This window comes from Prunus persica, chromosome G2 (assembly GCF_000346465.2).
Source record: "Prunus persica cultivar Lovell chromosome G2, Prunus_persica_NCBIv2, whole genome shotgun sequence".
In the NCBI taxonomy this organism is placed as follows: Eukaryota; Viridiplantae; Streptophyta; class Magnoliopsida; order Rosales; family Rosaceae; genus Prunus; species Prunus persica.
The window spans coordinates 19,794,726-19,814,359 of record NC_034010.1 but is presented as its reverse complement, the minus strand read 5'-3'; the positions used below and the strand labels follow the sequence as shown (position 1 = coordinate 19,814,359).

At 36.9% G+C, this 19,634-nt stretch overlaps 3 protein-coding genes and 1 pseudogene across 5 annotated transcripts; 1 reads left to right on the top strand and 3 right to left on the bottom strand.

The window, feature by feature from the left end:
• LOC18787435 (arginase 1, mitochondrial) lies at positions 265 to 5,150 on the bottom strand. 2 transcript variants are annotated; one of them, XM_020556356.1, is made up of 7 exons: positions 4,853 to 5,150; positions 4,611 to 4,759; positions 4,348 to 4,507; positions 3,820 to 3,953; positions 1,835 to 2,044; positions 930 to 1,040; positions 319 to 798 (listed from the first exon to the last, which is right to left on the bottom strand). In XM_020556356.1, exons 2-7 carry the CDS (start codon positions 4,749 to 4,751, stop codon positions 538 to 540), a joined length of 1,017 nt encoding a protein of 338 aa, XP_020411945.1. In that variant the 5' UTR covers positions 4,752 to 4,759; positions 4,853 to 5,150; the 3' UTR covers positions 319 to 537. The 2 variants fall into 2 exon arrangements, with proteins under 2 accessions (XP_007218271.2, XP_020411945.1); XM_007218209.2 differs by having other exon boundaries at positions 265 to 798; positions 4,611 to 5,150.
• LOC18787711 lies at positions 7,300 to 11,842 on the top strand. The gene is made up of 3 exons (XM_007220834.2): positions 7,300 to 9,409; positions 9,954 to 10,143; positions 11,475 to 11,842. Exons 1-3 carry the CDS (start codon positions 7,766 to 7,768, stop codon positions 11,600 to 11,602), a joined length of 1,962 nt encoding a protein of 653 aa, XP_007220896.2. The 5' UTR covers positions 7,300 to 7,765; the 3' UTR covers positions 11,603 to 11,842.
• On the bottom strand, positions 14,440 to 19,444 carry LOC18786940 (ycf20-like protein). Of its 2 annotated transcripts, none has more exons than XM_020558438.1 (5): positions 19,065 to 19,444; positions 18,565 to 18,934; positions 17,452 to 17,675; positions 16,439 to 17,148; positions 14,440 to 16,297 (listed from the first exon to the last, which is right to left on the bottom strand). In XM_020558438.1, the coding sequence occupies exons 3-4, from the start codon at positions 17,670 to 17,672 to the stop codon at positions 16,677 to 16,679; spliced, it is 693 nt and encodes a 230-aa protein (XP_020414027.1). In that variant the 5' UTR covers positions 17,673 to 17,675; positions 18,565 to 18,934; positions 19,065 to 19,444; the 3' UTR covers positions 14,440 to 16,297; positions 16,439 to 16,676. The 2 variants fall into 2 exon arrangements, with proteins under 2 accessions (XP_020414027.1, XP_007221176.2); XM_007221114.2 differs by having other exon boundaries at positions 17,452 to 17,658; positions 19,065 to 19,443.
• Positions 14,700 to 16,515, bottom strand: LOC109947417 (annotated as a pseudogene).

Here is a 19,634-nt window from a genome sequence, read left to right as displayed (position 1 = left end):
AAAACAAATACTTAAATAAATTATAAAAGAAAAAAAAATATTAATTAATTTTAATTAATGTGGTAAGAGTAGCATATGATATGCAAATGTGGTAAGAGTAGCATTATTCTTTCTTTTAGTTTTGAATTTCATGCTCTGTTTTTTTTTTTTGGGGGAGGGGGGGGGGGGGCGGTGGTTGATGTATAGAATTTACTTTTTCGATCTTGAAGAATTTTTTGGTTCACATATGTAAGTAAATATGTCTTATTATACTAGAATTTAAGATTTGATAAAGTTTGTTTAGATAAACTGTAATTTAAATTAATTTACAATTAGTACTACTGAAAATAAAGCAAGTTCTGCAAGTTATTCTCATTAAACAAATTAATACATATTAAGCACAACGATGTCCCCACTGAAATATCATGCTGGAAATGAATTCTCAGTTACATACTGCAGCTATGTTTAACACTTTCAGATAATGAAACTGCAAAAATCTGTGTTATGCTGGAAGGTCTAGTCTCCAGGTATACCAAAGGAAGGCACGTGATAATTTTATCATTTTGATATCTTTGCAGCCAACTCTCTCACCAGCTTAGCAGCTACCATTGCAGTCATCCCATCAACAGTGTCACGCTGGGGATTGAATTCAACGACATCTGCAGCAACAATGTCGCCTTGAAGGTTGTGGAGTATGTTGAGAACATCACGGAAGGAGAGACCCCCTGGCTCAATGTGTGACACTCCAGGAGCAAATGCAGGATCAAGGCAATCTACATCTATCGAGATGTACACGCCCTTCACACCTTCCCCCAATTTCTGCCAAAGAAAATTTGCTTAACCGTTATTCTCAATACTCTCAGAAGTACATGCAGACATATAAAAAGAAAGATACACATGGGGCAGGGACAGAGGGAGACAGAGAGAAGAAGAGAGGGAGAGAGAGAGACCAGGTTTTCCAAAAAATGACGGTCTCTTGAAAAGGTTCGCATTTCATATTGCTCAACACCAAATCGTTTTCCTTGTTCACGCCCTTCTATGTTGATTGATCTAATACCAACCTGAAAGTTCAGCAACCAACTTCATCAGGTTGACTGAAATGCTGGACAACAACTAAAACAGGACATTCAACTTAATTAGAGCGCCAGAGCATACGAGAACTACATTAGGTTTAATGATGAACAGATATAAAGGAGAAGAAAAACTAGTAGCATAGGTCATAGTATGACAAAGACATGTCGAATGAAACTTGTTACAGTAAGTGACAGCACATTCGTATTAACTAAGATTTCATCTATATTTTAGGCAGAGGACAACATTAAAAATGCTACTTTTGCTAACGGCAAAGCTCAAGTGGAAGTTTATACTTAATCAGAGATGCAATAAGTACATTTGAAAGTCACATAGGGTGATTAATCCATTATTTGCATTTTGCATAAGGTTTTACATACATGATGCCAAGATTAGAAATACCAAATGCTTATAAAATCTTCTATGGTATATAGAATTGTTATCCATTAAGAAGGGGCTACGTTCATTTGAATATTGTCCATGAGCCACTCTTCCTTGTGCACCAAAGATTATAATCTTTGAATGCAGGGATAAAAGTGCGAATATCAGCTGAGAATATTTACAAAATTTCCCACAAGTGATGGCAAAATCCTATGATATGCTTTACAGAAAATCAACAATGATACATATAGATAGCCAGGTTATGTGAAACTAAAAAGATATACAAGCTTGTGAATCATCCCTTTTCATCAATTTGTTATTTGACTAATACTTTTTTCCTAATTAAGTGGGAAAGCAAGCCATGAGAAATATACATACGGTGTATTTACAAACAAGAATTTACCTGCAAAAGACGACGAGCATAACCACCTTCCATAATTCGAGCAAAAGAAGACGCATGTGAATATACATTACCTTCAAAGGCGTCATAGATATCAGGATGGGCATCCAGATGAAGAATATCCACAGGTCCCCCAAGCTTCTCAGAGACAGCTCTTACAACAGGATAAGAAATTGAGTGGTCACCACCTAACACTAATGGGCGCAGTGGATCCTGAAAGGGCATGGCCACAATGATTAGGTGCTTCCAAAAAGAACCAAAAGGTAGCCGGTGTATACATATATTCATTGGAATGAAAAGTCTCAACCAACTAAGGACAACATTTACTCTCAGTATCTGTGAAGCTTTCCAGGAAACAAATTGCACAAACAAGAACATATCCCAGATAATTTTCCAGAATGAAGTTCAACCAAATATCTGCTAGGTTTATGGAAGATTCAAATAACTGAAGACATCAGAACATTTGAGCTGCCCACTGATGGCAACTAACTTTTCATTTTCTTTGACATTTTCAAAGTAATGCATCACAGTACAGTATGCCACTCTGAGTTTGGATTTCAAAATGATATGAAGTGTGCCCATATGAATTTCAATATGGAATGTTTTGCCCTGTTTCAAAAATTCATGCACACAAAAAGTTGGGATTGCAGGTAAAGGCTCAAATATGAAGGTAACAGAGGTACTATGAGGAATCCTTTGCCACAAATGCAATGACTAAGGGTCCTTTCCACCATTTTTCACACCCTCTATACAACTTAGACACTTAGTAAAACATTATTCCCACAAATTGGCAGGAGGATCTCCAACAAAGTGGTAACTCCTAAATGGTTTCCCCTTTCATAGAAGTTGAAAACATCAGTAAAGAAAGGTAATTGTGAGGTTTTAGTTTGACAACTTTGGCAATTCAACGAATGAAGTACTTTCCTGTCTTTTGAAAAGTAACCATATGATATAAGTATTTTGAGAAATTGGCCAAATGCAGATGCTGAATTTAACATTTTACAAAAATGACAATTCTCGGTAAAAAACAACACTGACCCAAGAGTATTCCAATGAACTAATGATTATTTCAGGAACAGTTCAAATTTAGAATCTTGTTGAGAAGAATTTTATATTTCTGAAGAAGTGTAGTTATAGATACTGTTAATCAGTGCAGAGGATTCCCATTCCTAGTGCAGTCATAATCAAATTTTCTGAAAAGGTCTTCACAGTTTGTACTAAACTAGCAAAGTCTTTAATTGAAAACGAAATATAGGATCTGAAGACTGAAAATGGCATCATAGTACATACTGCAGGCTGGTTTCTCGACATCTAAGAATTTAAAATAGGAATTGTACCAGCTCAGCTTCAAAGTATACTTCTAAAAATGCTGAGTTTCAAAGTATAAGAATATTACAAGCAATTGTGTCATACTGATAAAAATTTCAAGGTTATGAAAGGAATATGACTACATGTCATGTGCAAATGAATAGAACATATTGTAGTTCAACTAATTGCTGCTCAAACTCATTTCAGCATAATAAACTAAAGCTTTTGAAACACATCAAGTCCCAGTAACAATATATAAACAAGGAAAAACAATATGGATCTATCAACAATTGGTGAATTGAGGTAAAAAAATTCAACTTTTAGAAAATAACATAATCAAATGGCAAAAGCTGGTCTCAGAGTTATCAAGCCAGCTAAGCATTTTATCTCTACCAAAACAGAGAAGTGCATAACCGGTGAGATATAATCATAAGCCTGCAGCAGATAAGTGATTAAAAAGGAGAACTTCCTCCAGTTTTCAGTGAACTGGGCATGACTTTAATTGTACCAAGTCATTTAACAGTGCCCCAAGTTATTCTACCAACAGAACAAGGACAGTTTTGGAAACAGAACAACAGAATTAGTTTTTCCACTGAAATCTTCTAAAATGGCATGTTTTCCCCCCAAAATAAATCATTGTATTAGTTTTAAATTGGAAGCTTCTAGAAATTTCAACCTACCTGTTCCATCACTAGCTTGACAGACTCACTTACGACATTCATCAGTCTGTCATCTTCGACTCCACAATCTCGAATTTCTTGGACAGGAATATCACCAACATCAGTTAGCACCCTTGGGTCTCTTAGTTCTTTCCCTGCATTGCCAGCATCATGTTTCAGTGACTTCAATTCATGCACCATGACATGAAATTTTGAAAAAATGAAAGAAGAAGTCATCAACAACAAGCAATTCACTAAATTGCAAATCTTTCATGAATATAAAAGGTGCCCATTAAACAACCTGAGCACACACATGTATAGATGATAATTCTAAGAGGTTTCACTAATAACATAAACTGCTAATAAAACGATTGAGAAGATGAGGAACTGAATTACCACCAATGTTATATTTCAAGTGACAACACTTGTTGGGTTGTGGGATAATTTTAAATAATAATAAAAAACCGACTTATCTTGATCAAATAAAAAAAAATTGAATGTTTGTTGAGAACCAAAGAAAGATTTAATAGTTTTTAGATGATTACATACCTTCTTCAGTTGTTGAGTTGGTACTACCACACCAGATTGCCTCTCTAATCCGAGGAGGAGCAAAAGCAGGCCCTTGAAGAAACGACGAGTTATGTCCAAGAGGAACACCCAAAAGAGAAGTGGATGCTACAGCGCCTCCTAAAGCACGCACAAGCTCTCCCTACACAGAAAAAAAAAAGAACCCATTTCACCAAAACCAATTCCATGTCCAAAAATCCACATAAATCGAAAATTAAACACAACCGAACAAGGAAAATAGGTACCCTGAGCTTTGCGCTCTCACGAATGAGAGTGAGAGAAGCATCTATAAGTCGGCTTTGACCGTTCTCTATCAAAGCACCGGGAACATTTTCAGCATTGAGTTTATGCAAGAAATGAATTCCTCTGCGCCCAATTATTGACATTGCTGAAACTAGAGAAGAAGAAAACATTTGATTTCTCTAAGTCGCAAAAACCATGTACTTATAATCGTTTTGTGGCTGAGAAATCAGAGTGGTCTCTGTACCTCGAGCGAGAATTGAAGGTGATAACAAGTAGCAGAGACCGAGAGATAGAGAGGCTGAGAAGAAGTGAGTGGGTTTACTGAGAAAAACTTGAAAATGATCAAAGCAGAGAGAAAATCAACAGGAAGAGAAAAAGAAACGGAAACAACACCACCAGTGATTTCAGCTGCCAATGACCTGAAATACAAACAGTGGGAAAACAGTAATGTGTCTCGTGAAGATAGAGATAGGTTTGATATTTATAGGAAATGAATGATATCTGATTTGAGAATTAAAAAGGTGAGATGAAGATAAGAGAATTCGATCTAAGGGTTGAGATGAAGATAAGAGCAATTCAACTGTTAAAGATAAAATATCAACTTTTATCATGTCGTATAAATTCTATCAATGTCTATTTTGAACGGTCTGAAAATCAGAAACAATAATGGATGAAAAATATAAGGAGAGAGAAAGATAGAATGATGATTGAGATTGATCAGTGACAACGTGAATAAAAAAACATGGTGATTTGCCGAGTCACACACATGCCAATCAATCCCTTCGACAGACAAACAAACAAATCCCAAAAAAGTAGAAACTGACCCCACGCACTTCGAGGCGTATTTTTCTGACGTGTACCGAACATTCTGTTAAAATGCGCGGTACCGGTGCATCACGCACTTCAACAAAACAGCACTGAGCCTTTTATATATTGTGGGCCAAGTTCTAACTTTGGCCCATCAGGTTCTCTGCTTCTTTAAGCCCACTACCAATGCGAAAGGGCCAGCCTACCCTTTCTATGTAGGCCAGATCAGCCCTTAATCCAATGACAAGATCCACGCTCGCCATGACGTGGATGTTATTCTTGTTTTGTTTAAATTTTTTATATATTAGGAATTACACATAAGCTATCCTTTATACTCTTCTTTTTGTTTACTCTCACTATGAAACACAAATTCTTTTATTTTTTTCAAATTCCTGCTACAAAGATTGTATTAGTATAGTTCAATGTATGTATGCCTTAATTTAATGAAGAAAACGTGGAATTAAAGCACACATACCGTAAACTATATCACTACTATCTTTGTGATAAGGAATTTTATAAAAATAATGAATTTGTGTCTCGTGGTGAGAGCAGATGAAAAAAAGAGGTTATGATTGGCAGCTTATGTGCAATTCTTGCTAGAAAGTTTACTTCACAAAACAAGACAAGGATGAACATCTATGTCTTGAAGAGCATGCCAACATCTATGTGGATTTGTGTCTCATGGGGGTGGTGTTGTGGAGGCATGGAATCATAAATTTTCCATATTCGGAGCAAGAAAACACTAATATCAAGTGAATGATAATGAAGATAAATATAAACATATCCATACACAAATAGTATGAAACACAAAATTTACACTTTGTACCTAATTTCTCTTGTCTATTGCAAGGCATAAAGAGAGAATGGGAATAGTGAGCGGAAAGAACAAGAAGAAAAACATGAACAGAGCAATTGTTTATCATGAAGAATTTTTCCCATTAAAAAATAGTTGGAGTCTTTTCTTAATATTTTTTTTAGTAAACAGGCCCAAAATAACATCATTCTATCTTAAAAAACCAACTGGTCAAGCCCAACTGAAGCATAAGTCAATTCCTTTGCCCCTTTGTCCCGCAGCCTTCTTTGAGTCATTTTATCAAACAACTTAGCCCCATTTCAACACAAGATTTCATCGCAACTTGAAACCTTCATAGGTATAGAAGTGGAGGCAAGTGCCTGCACTGACAATTTTTCTGCAAACCGACTTTGGCCTCGATATATTCATTCATACTTGTGTTTTATCTTCAATTTAGGGATGATCATGAATCGTTTTTCTGTCAACAACATGAATTTGAAGACAAAATAGGTTATTGAGTCCAAGGTCATACACAAGTATGAATTTTTGATGCCATACACATCAATCGCTAGGCCGTGTTTTCACTTGATACTTATGGTGTAGATTTACTTGACCAAAATAAAAGGAGTTTTCCCTGTTTGTATATAATCTTTGGGTACCCTTTCAACTCAGTTTAAGGATTAGAAGCTTCCCCTTTTTTTTTTTTAATTTTTAATTTTTAATTTTTTCAGTTTTTCAAAATTTCATATAAATTTTTTAAAATCTCTTTTTTATCGAGGATGTATAGATTTATAGATCGTGTGGATTTATTTCCTTTTTTTTAGTCTAGAAATATTTGCAATATACAAGACTCGCACAATTTTAGTTTATGAAAAATTAGTAAAAAGTATTAAACATATACTGTTTTCAGTAGAAGAAGAAGTGTGTAAATACAAGAACATGTCACACATGTAAGTGAAATAAGAATAACACATAATTATTTTAAAAGATTTGTATAATTTGATATACCAAAAACTACGGATATCAATATAACAACAACTTGCAATATAATTGACCCAAAAATATTTCTATCTTCTTCTCAGCTTGTCTCCGTTGCATGGGGACGAAATTATACAATGTTATTGTAATATGATTGACATGTTAGTGCGTATCACCATGTTAACTGTAATTAAATTTATAAATAATGCTAATTAATAATTGATTATATGTCAGAAATTTATTAGATACGTAATGATACCACTCAATAATTTCTCATCAAGATGGATTAAAAATCTTAAAAAGTCCTCAAAGAAAAAATAAATATTGTACCCAAAGAAAAAGGAAAAAAATTAAATAAAAAATAAGAAGGTATGAGAATATGAGACCAGGTGTCTCTGTGTGTTTGTTTGGTTTTTTTTTTTTTTGAAAATAAGCCAAAACAGAAAAAGAAATAGACAAAACAACAAAAAGCAAGAAAATGATGGCCATCCACTTTCCAAAGTAAGAGGAGGGAGGGTCCTAGAAGAAGAATTAGGACCATTTTTCTATAGAAAAAAGAGAAGAAATCAAAACTGTAAGATGCCACCACTTCCTTCAACAAGGCTCTCTTTCCCTCTTAACTCTCCACTCTTCTACATTCTTCCATCCACCTCTTTATTCCCAAACCTCATCATCACCACCACCAACAAGAAGAACAAATTTTTAATCCCCACCATGTCCTTCTCCTCTTCTCCATCATCCCCTTCACCTTCTTCAATTTCCAACCCTAAAGAGCCAGAACACCCACGAGACCCAGAAGACCAGGAGCTCCTTTTGCAGCAGGTCCTCAAGTACCACAACCAGACCAAGCATCATTTCACCAAATACGCCAGAGGCCCTCATGGCCTCGACTGGGCCAACCAGCCCAACCCATTCCGCAGGTACGTCTCTGCTCCTCTCTTACCTCTCCTGCACTTCCCTACAGAGAATCAAAACCCAAACTCTTCTTCCACTCAAGACCCTCTGTATTCTTCTCTGTTCCTGAATCTCCCTCCTCCAAAACCTATATCCAAATCCACCATTTCTCAGTTTTTCTACGATTCTTTAGCTCTCTCAGCTTGGAAAACTACTGGGTTTTCAACCTGGTCGCTTAGAGTCAATCCCAGCAGTGGTAATTTACACCCTACTGAGGCCTATATCATTTCACCCCCAATAGAATCGTTGTCTGATTCGAGTTTCGTAGCGCATTACGCTCCAAAAGAGCATGCTTTGGAGCTTAGAGCTGAAGTCCCATCTTGGGTTTTCACCAATTTCTTACCCAAGGACTCGTTTCTCATTGGGTTGTCATCGATTTTTTGGCGCGAGGCCTGGAAATATGGAGAGCGCGCATTTCGGTATTGCAATCACGATGTGGGTCACGCTATTGCTGCGGTTTCCATGGCCGCAGCAGGGCTTGGTTGGGATGTGAAGCTTCTTGATGGATTGGGTTACGAGGATTTGGAGAAGCTAATGGGGCTTGAAAGATTCCCAAAATTTCAAATTCCCTCTCGACCTGTTAAAGGGCGGTTTCCCGAGATGGAATTTGAGCATCCGGATTGTATTCTTGTGGTTTTTCCTAATGGGGCTGGTGAATTTGATGTGAACTATAAGCAATTGAGTTTGGCAATATCTGAGTTTTCCAAATTGGAGTGGAAGGGAAAGCCAAATTTGCTTAGTAAAGAGCACATTTGTTGGGATATAATATATAGAACAGCAGAGGCTGTTAAAAAAGAGATAAGTTTAGGTAATACGTTTCTGGTTGATCCATTTCAGAGTAGTGGGATTTGTAGTGAAGGTTCATATAAGGGTTTTACAGCTAGGGAAGTTGTTAGGAAGCGTAGGAGTGCAGTTGATATGGATGGAGTTACTGCAATGGATAGAAACACATTTTATCAGATTCTTTTGCATTGTCTTCCTTCGGGTTCTCGAAATGGAGGGAAGCAGAAGAAGCCGTTGGCATTGCCATTTCGGGGTCTTCCATGGGATGCTGAGGTCCATGCTGCTTTGTTTGTTCATAGGGTGGAAGGGTTGCCACAAGGTTTATATTTCTTGGTTAGGAATGAAGACCATTTGGATAAGCTCAAGAAATCCATGAGGTCAGGCTTTAAGTGGATGAAGCCAGAGGGTTGCCCAGAAAATCTTCCTCTGTATGAACTTGATAGAACTGACTGTCGTACTCTTGCTGAAAGGCTCTCGTGCCATCAGGTATGTCAAAATGTAATTGGTAATTTTATTAATTTTCATATACAAGTGGAATTGCTTAAAACTGGATGGCATGAAAGCGATTGTGAGGTTGATGCTGAACAATGCATATGATTGTGAACATTTAGACTTTGATAGAATATTGCAGATAGAGGAATAAAAAAAGCTCATTCTTTTATTTTAGCATATTAAGGGAAGAATGTTTATTTATCTTTTGCTGCATTTGAAGGTACTGTACAATATTTTCAAACTTATTTCATACATGATGCCAAAATGTGTTATTTTTGCAATAAAATCTGCAAGTCACACGTTACAAATAAGTGTCATACAAATATGTCGGAATGTAATTCTCAAAGTCTGAGTTGTTCCTCTGGCTACTAATATATCTTGACCTCAAATGAAAAACCCCTTTACCCAAATCCCCAATTAGGTCCTATACTTTGAAGAATTATTTCGTTTCTAACTGAAAACAGAATTACCAGTTAGGCACTTTAGGTGTGTGTATATGATATCCCAACTCCTCCTAAAAGAATACATCTACATGCAGGAAATTGCAAGTCATGGCTGCTTCAGCCTTGGTATGGTGGCTTGTTTTGACCGTTTATTGCATGATAAAAATATGTGGATGTATCCTCGACTGTTTTGGGAGACTGGAGTACTCGGGCAGGTGTTGTACCTTGAAGCGCATGCAGTTGGCATTTCTGCAACAGGAATTGGTTGCTATTTTGATGATCCTGGTACGATCTCTTCCCTCACCTTCTTTTTGTAATGATTCCGAATCCTATAGAAATATCACATTACATGGTACATTAGACATATGGACTGAATTGTGTGGATTTCAAAACTGTTAGTGCACTCGTCCACATTAATTGTGGTAGTTTGTGCTATAAACAAGTCTTTAAGAATGTTGAATAGAATTCAATGTCTAAGGTCATAATTAAAAGATCACTATGTATCATCACTTGTTAAATCAGAGTCATCAGCTAAATGGGGTCCTAATATACTGAAGCATGACTGGCCTCAGTAGAAGGCTGTTAACCAAAATATATTGTAATATAAATGACCATATCTGCATTTATATATGGCAAAGCCCACTTAATCGAGGCCTATACTTTTGCACAGTAAGCTCTATGCCTTGTCTATTTCAGAATAAGGCTTTTTGTATTACACATCCTTTCAAAAAGTCAAGACACATTTAGCCAAAAAGATTGAAATAATCAAGAAATTAGATTGGACGAGAACATAGGTGAAATTTATTCAATTCACCCAGTCTGTGACTCATAATGTCTATGAATAAAGAGTATGCATTGAATTATCACCATAAGCATCTTTGAGTTCTATAAAATTCAGACAAGTTACTGCTGATTTGATCTTAAAATGTGGTAAACTATGTCCTAGTCACATTGGGCCCCATAATACTCCATCTTCAAGATAAGATGCTCCCAATTATTTCCAAGAATTGACTCTCATGAGTACATGCTGACAAAGTCACCTAATTTTTTGCTATTCACTCGAGCTTGACTCACTCCTCTAATCATCAGCCCTCTGCCTGATTAAGAGCACCTCCCAATTATTTCAACAATCCTAAGCATGTAGAATGGATACATTTCACAACACTTTGAAGGTAGAGTTGTTAAAAATAAATAATGCAATGTGAAACCTGAACACTATGGGGAACAGGTTGGCCAGTCACACTCACGTATATATGGGTTGGCAGTCTGTTCAAATAAAGCAAGTTTAGTTTCCCTTGAAGGCTCAGGCTGTTAGCTACATTTGTAATTATATCTGATTATGTATGTAGCCGAATCACTCATCTTTTTATAAGTCATAGCTATCATAGAGATGGCCTAAAATAGTTTTTTCAATTACTTAGGTTATGTGCTTTACATACTTATAACTTGTTAAGGATGCTGAAAACAATTTTAAAGGTGATACAATAGAGTAGATCATTCCAACATATGCGCTTGTTGCTAGTTAAGTTATAAAAGTGAAGCAAGAATGATTTTAAAGGCATCTTTGCATATGCCATGTGTGTTCTATTAAAATTTATGGTATTGTTGTGTTGCAGTGCATGAACTGCTTGGGTTGAAAGGATCAAACTTCCAAAGTTTATATCACTTCACGGTGGGAGGCCCAGTCGTTGACAAGCGGATTATGAGCCTACCAGCATATCCTGGTCCTGATGTTGATGCGTAATCGCAGGGTTTTAATTATTCTTAGATATCCTTTTAAGGCTTATACCAAAATCCCCTTAATTGTCATGGATGTATGTACTAGAAGTTGCCTGCCAGTTAGTTTTTAGTTTGGTAGACAAGTACTTGTATACCTCGTATTCGTTAAAAAAACTGCTGAGCATTGTAAATCTTTGAGAAGTTACATTCAATGGTTTTAGCCACTTGGTTTTTATGATGTAAGATTCAATTATATTTCTTTTCACGCCCTTTTTTTGGTTGAGAAAAGACGATCAATTGCATAGAAGATTAAGTGGGGATACAATCTTGAATGTGGATCCTGAACAAGCTCAGGGGACAAATGAAAGTTCTCACTCCTTAAACAGCTCGCTTTTGTAAACGTTTGATGAGCTTTGTATCCAAGTTGCTTATACAAATATACTTTTGCCTTTGGTGACAGCTTTTCCGGCAATTTACTAGTTTCCAATATCAGTTTTATCTCTGCTTGTTTGCTTTGCTGGAGCTAATATAAGGTCCAATAATGACAAAGTAAATTCTAGACTAATTTCCCAAAAAAAACAACAAAAAGAAAAAGAAAAAGAAAAAAAAGAGAGCATGAAATTCAAAACTAAAATAAATCCTCAATCAGCGCACATATTTAATAGTTCGGACTTCAGACTTCATTGTATCATTGACATTGAGAGAGAAATGGTAAAGCGAAAAAATGTTTGTCGTTAAGAAGTTTATTTTACAGAGTTTAAACATGTTAGATGGGGCTCAATGTGTTTAATTTCTTAATTTTATTCAACTAAGTTAATTGGCTTAGACTATGAATTTAACGAATAAGTGGGCTCTTCTTAATTTTGGATTGAATAATTGGGCTTAACATAATTTTTATGTATAATTTATTTTTTAATTTTTTAATTTTATATATAGTATCATGCAATGTATATATAAAAACTGGAAGTTCTATAAGTTTGGAGGCTCTAGGCGGCCTCCTTTGCTTGCTTTTGCCCAGAGCCTTTCCTGATTATATAGATATATTTATATATGATTTCTCTCTATTATGAACTCTCTAGTAAGATAATATTTTCCTATATATATATATATATATATATATGAAAATGAATTTTCATTGGACATGTAATTATTAGAAATAGTAATACTTGGTTTAGTAGTAACACTCAAGTGAAATTAGACGAGCATTGATTAGGGTTTTAATTGTATTTTGGGTTGGCTTGACAAAAAAGAAAAAACTTGATAATAGGAAAATAATTGTATTTTGTTTGGGGTAATACAAGAGACTTCTCCAACAAAAAGAAAAATAATTGTTGTTATAAAGCAAATTGAAGCGCACAACACAAACAGCATTTGTGTTTGGGTGATTTTTGACGGTGGCGACCTCGCAACTGAAAGGATTTGTTCGGTTGGTTTAATTCATCATGTCTAATAAAAATTTAAAAGTATATTATAATTAATCAGAATAAAATATTGGTTTTCCCAATGACATTAGGAAACAGAAAACTATAAATACATATGTAGCCTGAGCCTTTTGTATACACTAGCTACTGTGATTTAGGGTTTCCAAAATTCCCTACAATCTTTTCTCTTTCAAACGATCGAGACCCTTCACTTCACTAGCTACTTTCTCTTTCAGACGAGATGAAGGATTTGAAGGAACAACGACGCGAGCGAGAGCCTCCTGTTGACGTTCACGTTGACGTTGACGATGACGACTTTGCTGGACTCGCTTGCCCTCTCGACGACCTTGAAGCTGTCGTCATCCTTGAAAGTGAAACCACGACTTTCGATCCCTTCTTGTTCGACAACGTCAAACTTGATGACCACAACATGGCAATTCAAGAGAAGCCCAAGAAACCGCCATCCCACGGCAAAGGGAAGAAGTTGGAGACCCTCCGCTTGGTGCTATGCACACCACCTCCATCTTCTTGTCAACAAAACCCTACGGGGCCAACAAAATCTGATGCTCACCATCAACGGCAACACTGGGATGATGAAGAGAAATTGGAGAATAGCAAGCGAAAGCTTCACCAAGGCTATCAAGAGTTCCAAAACAAGAGAAAGAAAATTCAACTTCTTGACGTCAAGAACTTGCCTTTGCCGTCTAAGCCTCAGCGAGGCTGGGTTTTGAGCGAGAACAAGCCGTTGATCAGTTCGAGGAAGTGCCCAGAGCCTTCTGATTTTTCGAAGAGCCAACAAAACCCTAAGGAGCTCACAAAATCCACTGATCATGATCTTCATCATCGGCAAGATTCGGATGATGAAGAGAAGTTGGAGACTAGTGTTCGAAAGCTTCACCAAGGCTATCAAGAGTTCCAAAACAAGCGCAAGAAAATTCAAGTTATCGACATCAAGAACTTGCCTTTGCCGTCTAAGCCTGGACGAGGTCGGGTTTTGACGAAGAACAAGTTTCTGACCAGCTCCAAGAATTGCCGAGCCTTCTGATTTCTTGGAGAACACGTTTCTTATTCTCTAGTTTATTCTTTAATTGATATCAGATGTAAGTACATGGTTTTTGAACCACAAAACGATTATAAGTACATGATTTTTTAGGAGAGGAGAGCTAGCACATTTTTTATTCAATTCATTCTGTAATTGTGATCAGTTTATGTACAATTGTAATTCAAGTTTCTCGACTCCCACTTCTCTTGTTCAGTTTTGATTATAAAGCAAACTGAAACCCACAAAACACACGAGTGGGATATTTTGGTTTAATTTGAGCCATTTTTTCCTGTTAATTTTTTCTTTGCTTTGATCATTTTCAAGTTTTTCTCACTTCTTTTCACAGCCTCTCTATCTCTCTGAGTTCTCAACCACAAAATGATTATAAGTATAATTGGGTTTTTGTGACAGCAATGCCAACCAATATTTCTCAACCACATGTAACGTATGTTCATTGCGCATGACATGCAGTCATATCCCTTTTATAACCTTGAAAACTTTACCAGTATGACACAATACAATTGCTTGCTGGCGTATTTCGTATTTTAAATGCTTAGATGTCAAGTACCCTTCCTGCAGTATGATGCCATTTTCAGGCCTCAGATTTGAACACTTCAGGGATCAGGGTACCTTATTTCATTTTAAATTAGAAACTTTTGTGCCAAACTGTCAAGACCCTTTCAGGAAACTTCATTGTGCATCGCTGGACTAGGAACGGGGAATCTGTTGTACTAATTATAACCACACTTTTCCCAGACTTCCCCGCTGTTAGGTCCAGCAATGGCAATACTGAGACCCCACATCAACACCGACGTTAACATTTTACAGCTTAAAATCTTCCCAATTTGGATAGCTGAAGCTGACTTCAACAAGTTGCAAAAAGTGAAGATGTGAGCTTAGTGATGGTAGGTTCAGGAAACAGGAACTCCAAACTGTTATCCGTCCACTTCTTAGGAGCCACAACTGAGGCTTTCATCATCGTCAACCTTGCCGTTGACCTTGTTCTTTTCCTTAGCCGCAACAAACTTTGGCTGAACCCAATTTCCTCTCCTTTTGGCAGCTTTAATCTGCTTCTCATCCAGATCACATTAGAAGTGGAGTTTCAGATCATGCAGATGAATAATCTTAGTGAAGACTGAGTTAAGGGAATCCATCACGTGAGACAACCCATGCTTTTTTTCTTCCAGCAGCACAAATACGCCAACCAGAGAACAGTCCTCAAGTCAAGATGGGATTGTGTGTTCATCAAGCAACAAAAGAGTTTTTGCTCAAAAAGTGCCCTAGCTAATTAAATTCTCATCCTCCCCACCACCACTAAATGACTTAGTGGGAAAACCTTGTATATCCTTTGTGAAGCCCAACCCAGTAAAAACTTTGAACCTTGAGCTTCAGCAGCGTATGACCCCATGAACTGCCATTTTTCGTACAACTCAAGCTTATTTCCTGCGTCGTCATCATCGCCATGATCGCCCTCTTCTTCACAGCTGAAAGCAGAAGCCGAATTCTGCAAAGTTTCAACCTCTTTCGGGAGCTTTGAAAGTTCTTCATTAGTTGAAACAACTGCTTCAAGAGCAGTTCTATCATCATCACCAACTGTGTCCTCTTCAAACAAAAGCACATCAATGTCTTTTTGGTACTAGAATCTTCCCCCAAGCAAGAAGCTTCAAGAGGGTACACTTGCACATTCCATTAGGCCCAACCAAGCCATATCTCTTACCATGTGATATCTTCACTGATGCATTCCTTAGAAGTTCCTTTCCTGGAGCCGACACAGAAAAATCTTCTGTTATTATATCCTTGACATTAGCATTGCCATCTTCACCATCACATACCAAAGACCATGTTCGAATAACAACAGTGAAAGCATCATGATCATTTTTAAGGCCATCCTGTTTTGCCTACTCATCAGCATGGGAAGCAAGGTCCTTTTCATGCATTTTTAACTCGTCTGTTATGGACGCATCAAGTGGCTTAAAATTTTGTTTGTCTACATTTTCTTCCTCTTGTTCTTCTTCATCCGAGAAAGGGAGATCAATACCATCAGAATAGGGTGAAAGTTTTGGAGCACCTTTTGCCATCCTACTCAAGGGAGATCGTTTCTTGGGCTTATTTGGGTTTCTAGTCCATGCTTGCCAACATGGCATAGACTGAATTTTCCCTTTCTTCCCATCTTTAGGAGCATCTTTTTTCCAGTTGACTTAAACTTCATGGTTGCACCAACCTTCTCTGTCTTCTTCTTTCCCAGTGCAGCCGCAATCTGATAAATAAAAAGAGATTATTATTTCAACTACCTTCAACTGATGTTAAAGTGTTCGACCGAAAAAACAAACTGGCACTAAAGCAAAACCAAATGAGTATGTAATTGAATCAGCACACTTGAAGAAATAGTGTACAGTACCATATTTGTTCAAGAATATGGTTTTCATGGACAGTACACAGAAAATCCCTTGCAAAGTATGAGGCTTTCAACTTCATGTAGGGAATAGAGATGGAAAAGTGGAGGGACGGAGTTCACCCTCCCATGCCACCATTTCTTATCCCCATGCCCACTATTGCAGTCAGGTCACGACCTATGTTTACCAATCACAATTTCTCAATCCTCCATTTCAGAAAACAGCATTCGAAAGAGCCACGTGTTATAAGAACATTGAAAATGCATCAAGTTCAAAATTGAAGGGGCTACTGAATCCAAAAATATCATTGAACTCATATTTAAATGAATCCAAGAAGAGACCCATGGATAGCCCAGCTTTCCAATAATTAAACATGGTTATCAGGCTCCTAGTCTTCATTAGTAAAGGAAGAGAAGCCTTGTACATGAGGGCTCCAATCCCCTCCACAACAACCACAGCAAAGGCAGCAGATAGAATGTCCCAGTCGCCTGTTTGCCCAATCACAGTAGCATAAGCAGTTGCACAGTAGAAACCCACTAAGAAGAAGAGTACTTTAAATAGGAAACCTCTCCTTAGCTCTCGAATTTTGCCACCTAACTTGGTTTGAATAGCTTGGATAGCCCTAATTAAACGTGTTGTGCCAGTAGTGCCATTTGTTGGAGATGGGTCCAACCCGCTGCTGTCCACACTGCTTCTGATAGACCATGTCATCCTCCTGTACAATTCAAAAGGAGACCCCAAATTATAGGCAGAGGGCAAATTTCAATAAGATTGCCTTAAAACTACTTTGTGGATTTTCCTAATACTAATATGTTTCAGTGCTATGTACTACTTTATAAAGCTAGCTTTCACAAATCTAAGAGTTTTTGACATTCAAATGCCAAAGAGAAGAAAGGAAAGCCTGGGTTTGAAACTAATTCTTAAAAAGCCATCATGTTGCAAGAACAAGTCACTCATTTCCTATAAGCACATCAAACCACGCATTCCTAACACAGTATCAATTTGCATGGTAACTTACTTGAAATTGTTCACTAGTAGAGGCTGAGGTATGCAGAAGAAACAGCTGCTAGAACTGAGTTTCAGGCGAAAAGCACGAGGAGGTTTGTAAAACATGGGATAAAGACCCAAAGCTATAACTCTGGACCTGACAAACTTGGAAGAATGAAGCTTAACACTTTTTGGATAGTTACCAGATGTAACTGCAGCCGCCATTATCATGTACAACCTACAAGCATCCATTCACTGTGTAATTCTAAGTATGGGAAATAAATTATAATATAAAAAACAGGAAGATTTATCCTCAACAAGTATTCTTATAAAAATTTTTGCCTATACTGACCAGATATATGAATGTTGTGGGGTAAAGAATTATAGCCAACATCACAGTTCTAGAAATGTTAAACACATTATCCCACAGGTACAAAAACTCTCACAATCAAAATTTGTAGCCCAATTTCATTGACACGACATCTAAAGTAACTTTCCGTACTTCAGTAGCCATTTTCACTGGCACTTTCTCTTTCTTTTGTTCATTCATGTGGCCTTATTTGTCGATCAGTACACACTTCATAACTTGGAAATTAAACATCAATGAAACTGAACAGATTTTACTCACTAATTTCAGCCAGGGATTCGAATAATTTCTGGAAAATCAAAACTTCCGGGTTTTGTTAATGGAAGCACCAAACTGAAACACACAAAGAAAACACACACTTCACATGTAAAATGGGAAACAAAAAGGCGTCTGGTTCATTAGTATGACGAGAAACTGATTTTTGGTGTTCAAACTGAATAAGGTTTCGAATTTGAAACTCTCTCACTGACTGTCTAGTGTTGAGGCAATTGACGGATTTCAGTTCAATTTGTAATTGAGAGTGAACAATTAGGGTTAGACGTGTTTGCTGAATTATTTTGCATTTCCATTTCAGTAATAAAATGCAGTATCTGATTCATCTGTAGCTCTATTTGCAGAGAAAAAATTACCATGTTCGGACTTCACGGAAATGAATACTCATGATTAAGAGACTAATTACCCGCATGAAAAGAAAAGGAAAAAAACCCACCAAGAAAGAACGAAAGAAACAATCTTTGAAAGGGAAAAAAAACCCAGGTCATGCCCAAGATAGCATACCTGCTTATTGGGCCGAACCCATTTGCCAGCATCCCAATCTTGATGCAATCTGAGACGCTCTCTCTCAAATTCAATCAAATCTGGAGGGTTTTCAAACACCACTCTGTACTTGGAATTGTTGTCACCATCTTTATAATCCGCATCGACCACATCACCCTCCTCAAAGTTTTGGAGTTTTGGTCACCCAATGGAGGCGGTACAGGCCTCAAGTAAGCCGAATCAACGTACTCTTTGAGCTGCTGCGAGCCGTCTTCGGTGACCAAGCTCTTGTACTCCACCAAGGCCCTTTTCGTCTTCTTTTAGGCTGAGTTTGTGGGACTTGTGACAATGGTGGCTCTGAACCAGGCTTTATCTCGCAAGTCCACAAATTCTTTATCGGAAAATATAAAACATAAATAGGTATGTTGCATCTATTGCGATTGACAAAGTAATATTTGAGAAAGATTAAATTGCAGAGAACCCAGAAAGAAAGTAAAAGAAAAAGAGAAGTTTATTCTGACAGTTTGAGATTCTAGGTGAAATGAGCTGGGACATTGAGCTGTGAAAAGTTTTGAGCTTTTCCTTGCTTCTTCAGCTATGGCCGTTCCCGTTCGCATCAAATGACCTTGGTTTCTTTATCTTATATATTTAATGCATTTTTCCTTTTACTTTCTTATTGGGTTTTGGTCACTATGAAGAAGCGCAAGGAAGTGAGCATTTGGAGTTGCAGTGGAAATACAATTTATCTCCTTGCCTTCGGTTTGGAAGGCACAAAAATCTATTGGTTCAAAATAAAGCCATTATATATGGATGTAAATAAGCAAAATGTATTTTTTATTTTATATATAAAGCGATATTATGAGAGGACAGAATGGAAAAAAAGAAAAATTGATTTCCTTCAAAATAATAATAAAATAAAAATAAAAACAATAACAAACAATAATAATAGTATTTTCCAAAATTAATATTAATATTAAACAAATAATAATAATAATAATAATAATAGCGTCAATAGAGTGGGGCAACTTATCATGCTGATTATTAGACATCTGAAGCTAGGAGAAGCATGTTATAAAAAAAAAAAAACCAAA

What these genes read in the sequence shown, in the direction of transcription:
- LOC18787435 (XM_007218209.2), bottom strand. Translation starts at nt 4,778, where the DNA reads ATGTTTTCTTCTTCTCTAGTTTCAGCAATGTCAATAATTGGGCGCAGA. An exon ending in TCAAGCTAGTGATGGAACAG is followed by an intron (nt 2,045 to 3,819) that starts GTAGGTTGAAAT and finishes ATGCCCTTTCAG; the next exon opens with GATCCACTGCGCCCATTAGT. An exon ending in GTCATTTTTTGGAAAACCTG is followed by an intron (nt 799 to 929) that starts GTCTCTCTCTCT and finishes TTTCTTTGGCAG; the next exon opens with AAATTGGGGGAAGGTGTGAA.
- LOC18787711 (XM_007220834.2), top strand. Translation starts at nt 7,766, where the DNA reads ATGCCACCACTTCCTTCAACAAGGCTCTCTTTCCCTCTTAACTCTCCA. An exon ending in AAAGGCTCTCGTGCCATCAG is followed by an intron (nt 9,410 to 9,953) that starts GTATGTCAAAAT and finishes ATCTACATGCAG; the next exon opens with GAAATTGCAAGTCATGGCTG. An exon ending in TTGCTATTTTGATGATCCTG is followed by an intron (nt 10,144 to 11,474) that starts GTACGATCTCTT and finishes GTTGTGTTGCAG; the next exon opens with TGCATGAACTGCTTGGGTTG.
- LOC18786940 (XM_007221114.2), bottom strand. Translation starts at nt 18,596, where the DNA reads ATGCTGGCAAATGGGTTCGGCCCAATAAGCAG. An exon ending in GGGTTCGGCCCAATAAGCAG is followed by an intron (nt 17,659 to 18,564) that starts GTATGCTATCTT and finishes GGATGCTTGTAG; the next exon opens with GTTGTACATGATAATGGCGG. An exon ending in CTACTAGTGAACAATTTCAA is followed by an intron (nt 17,149 to 17,451) that starts GTAAGTTACCAT and finishes TGAATTGTACAG; the next exon opens with GAGGATGACATGGTCTATCA.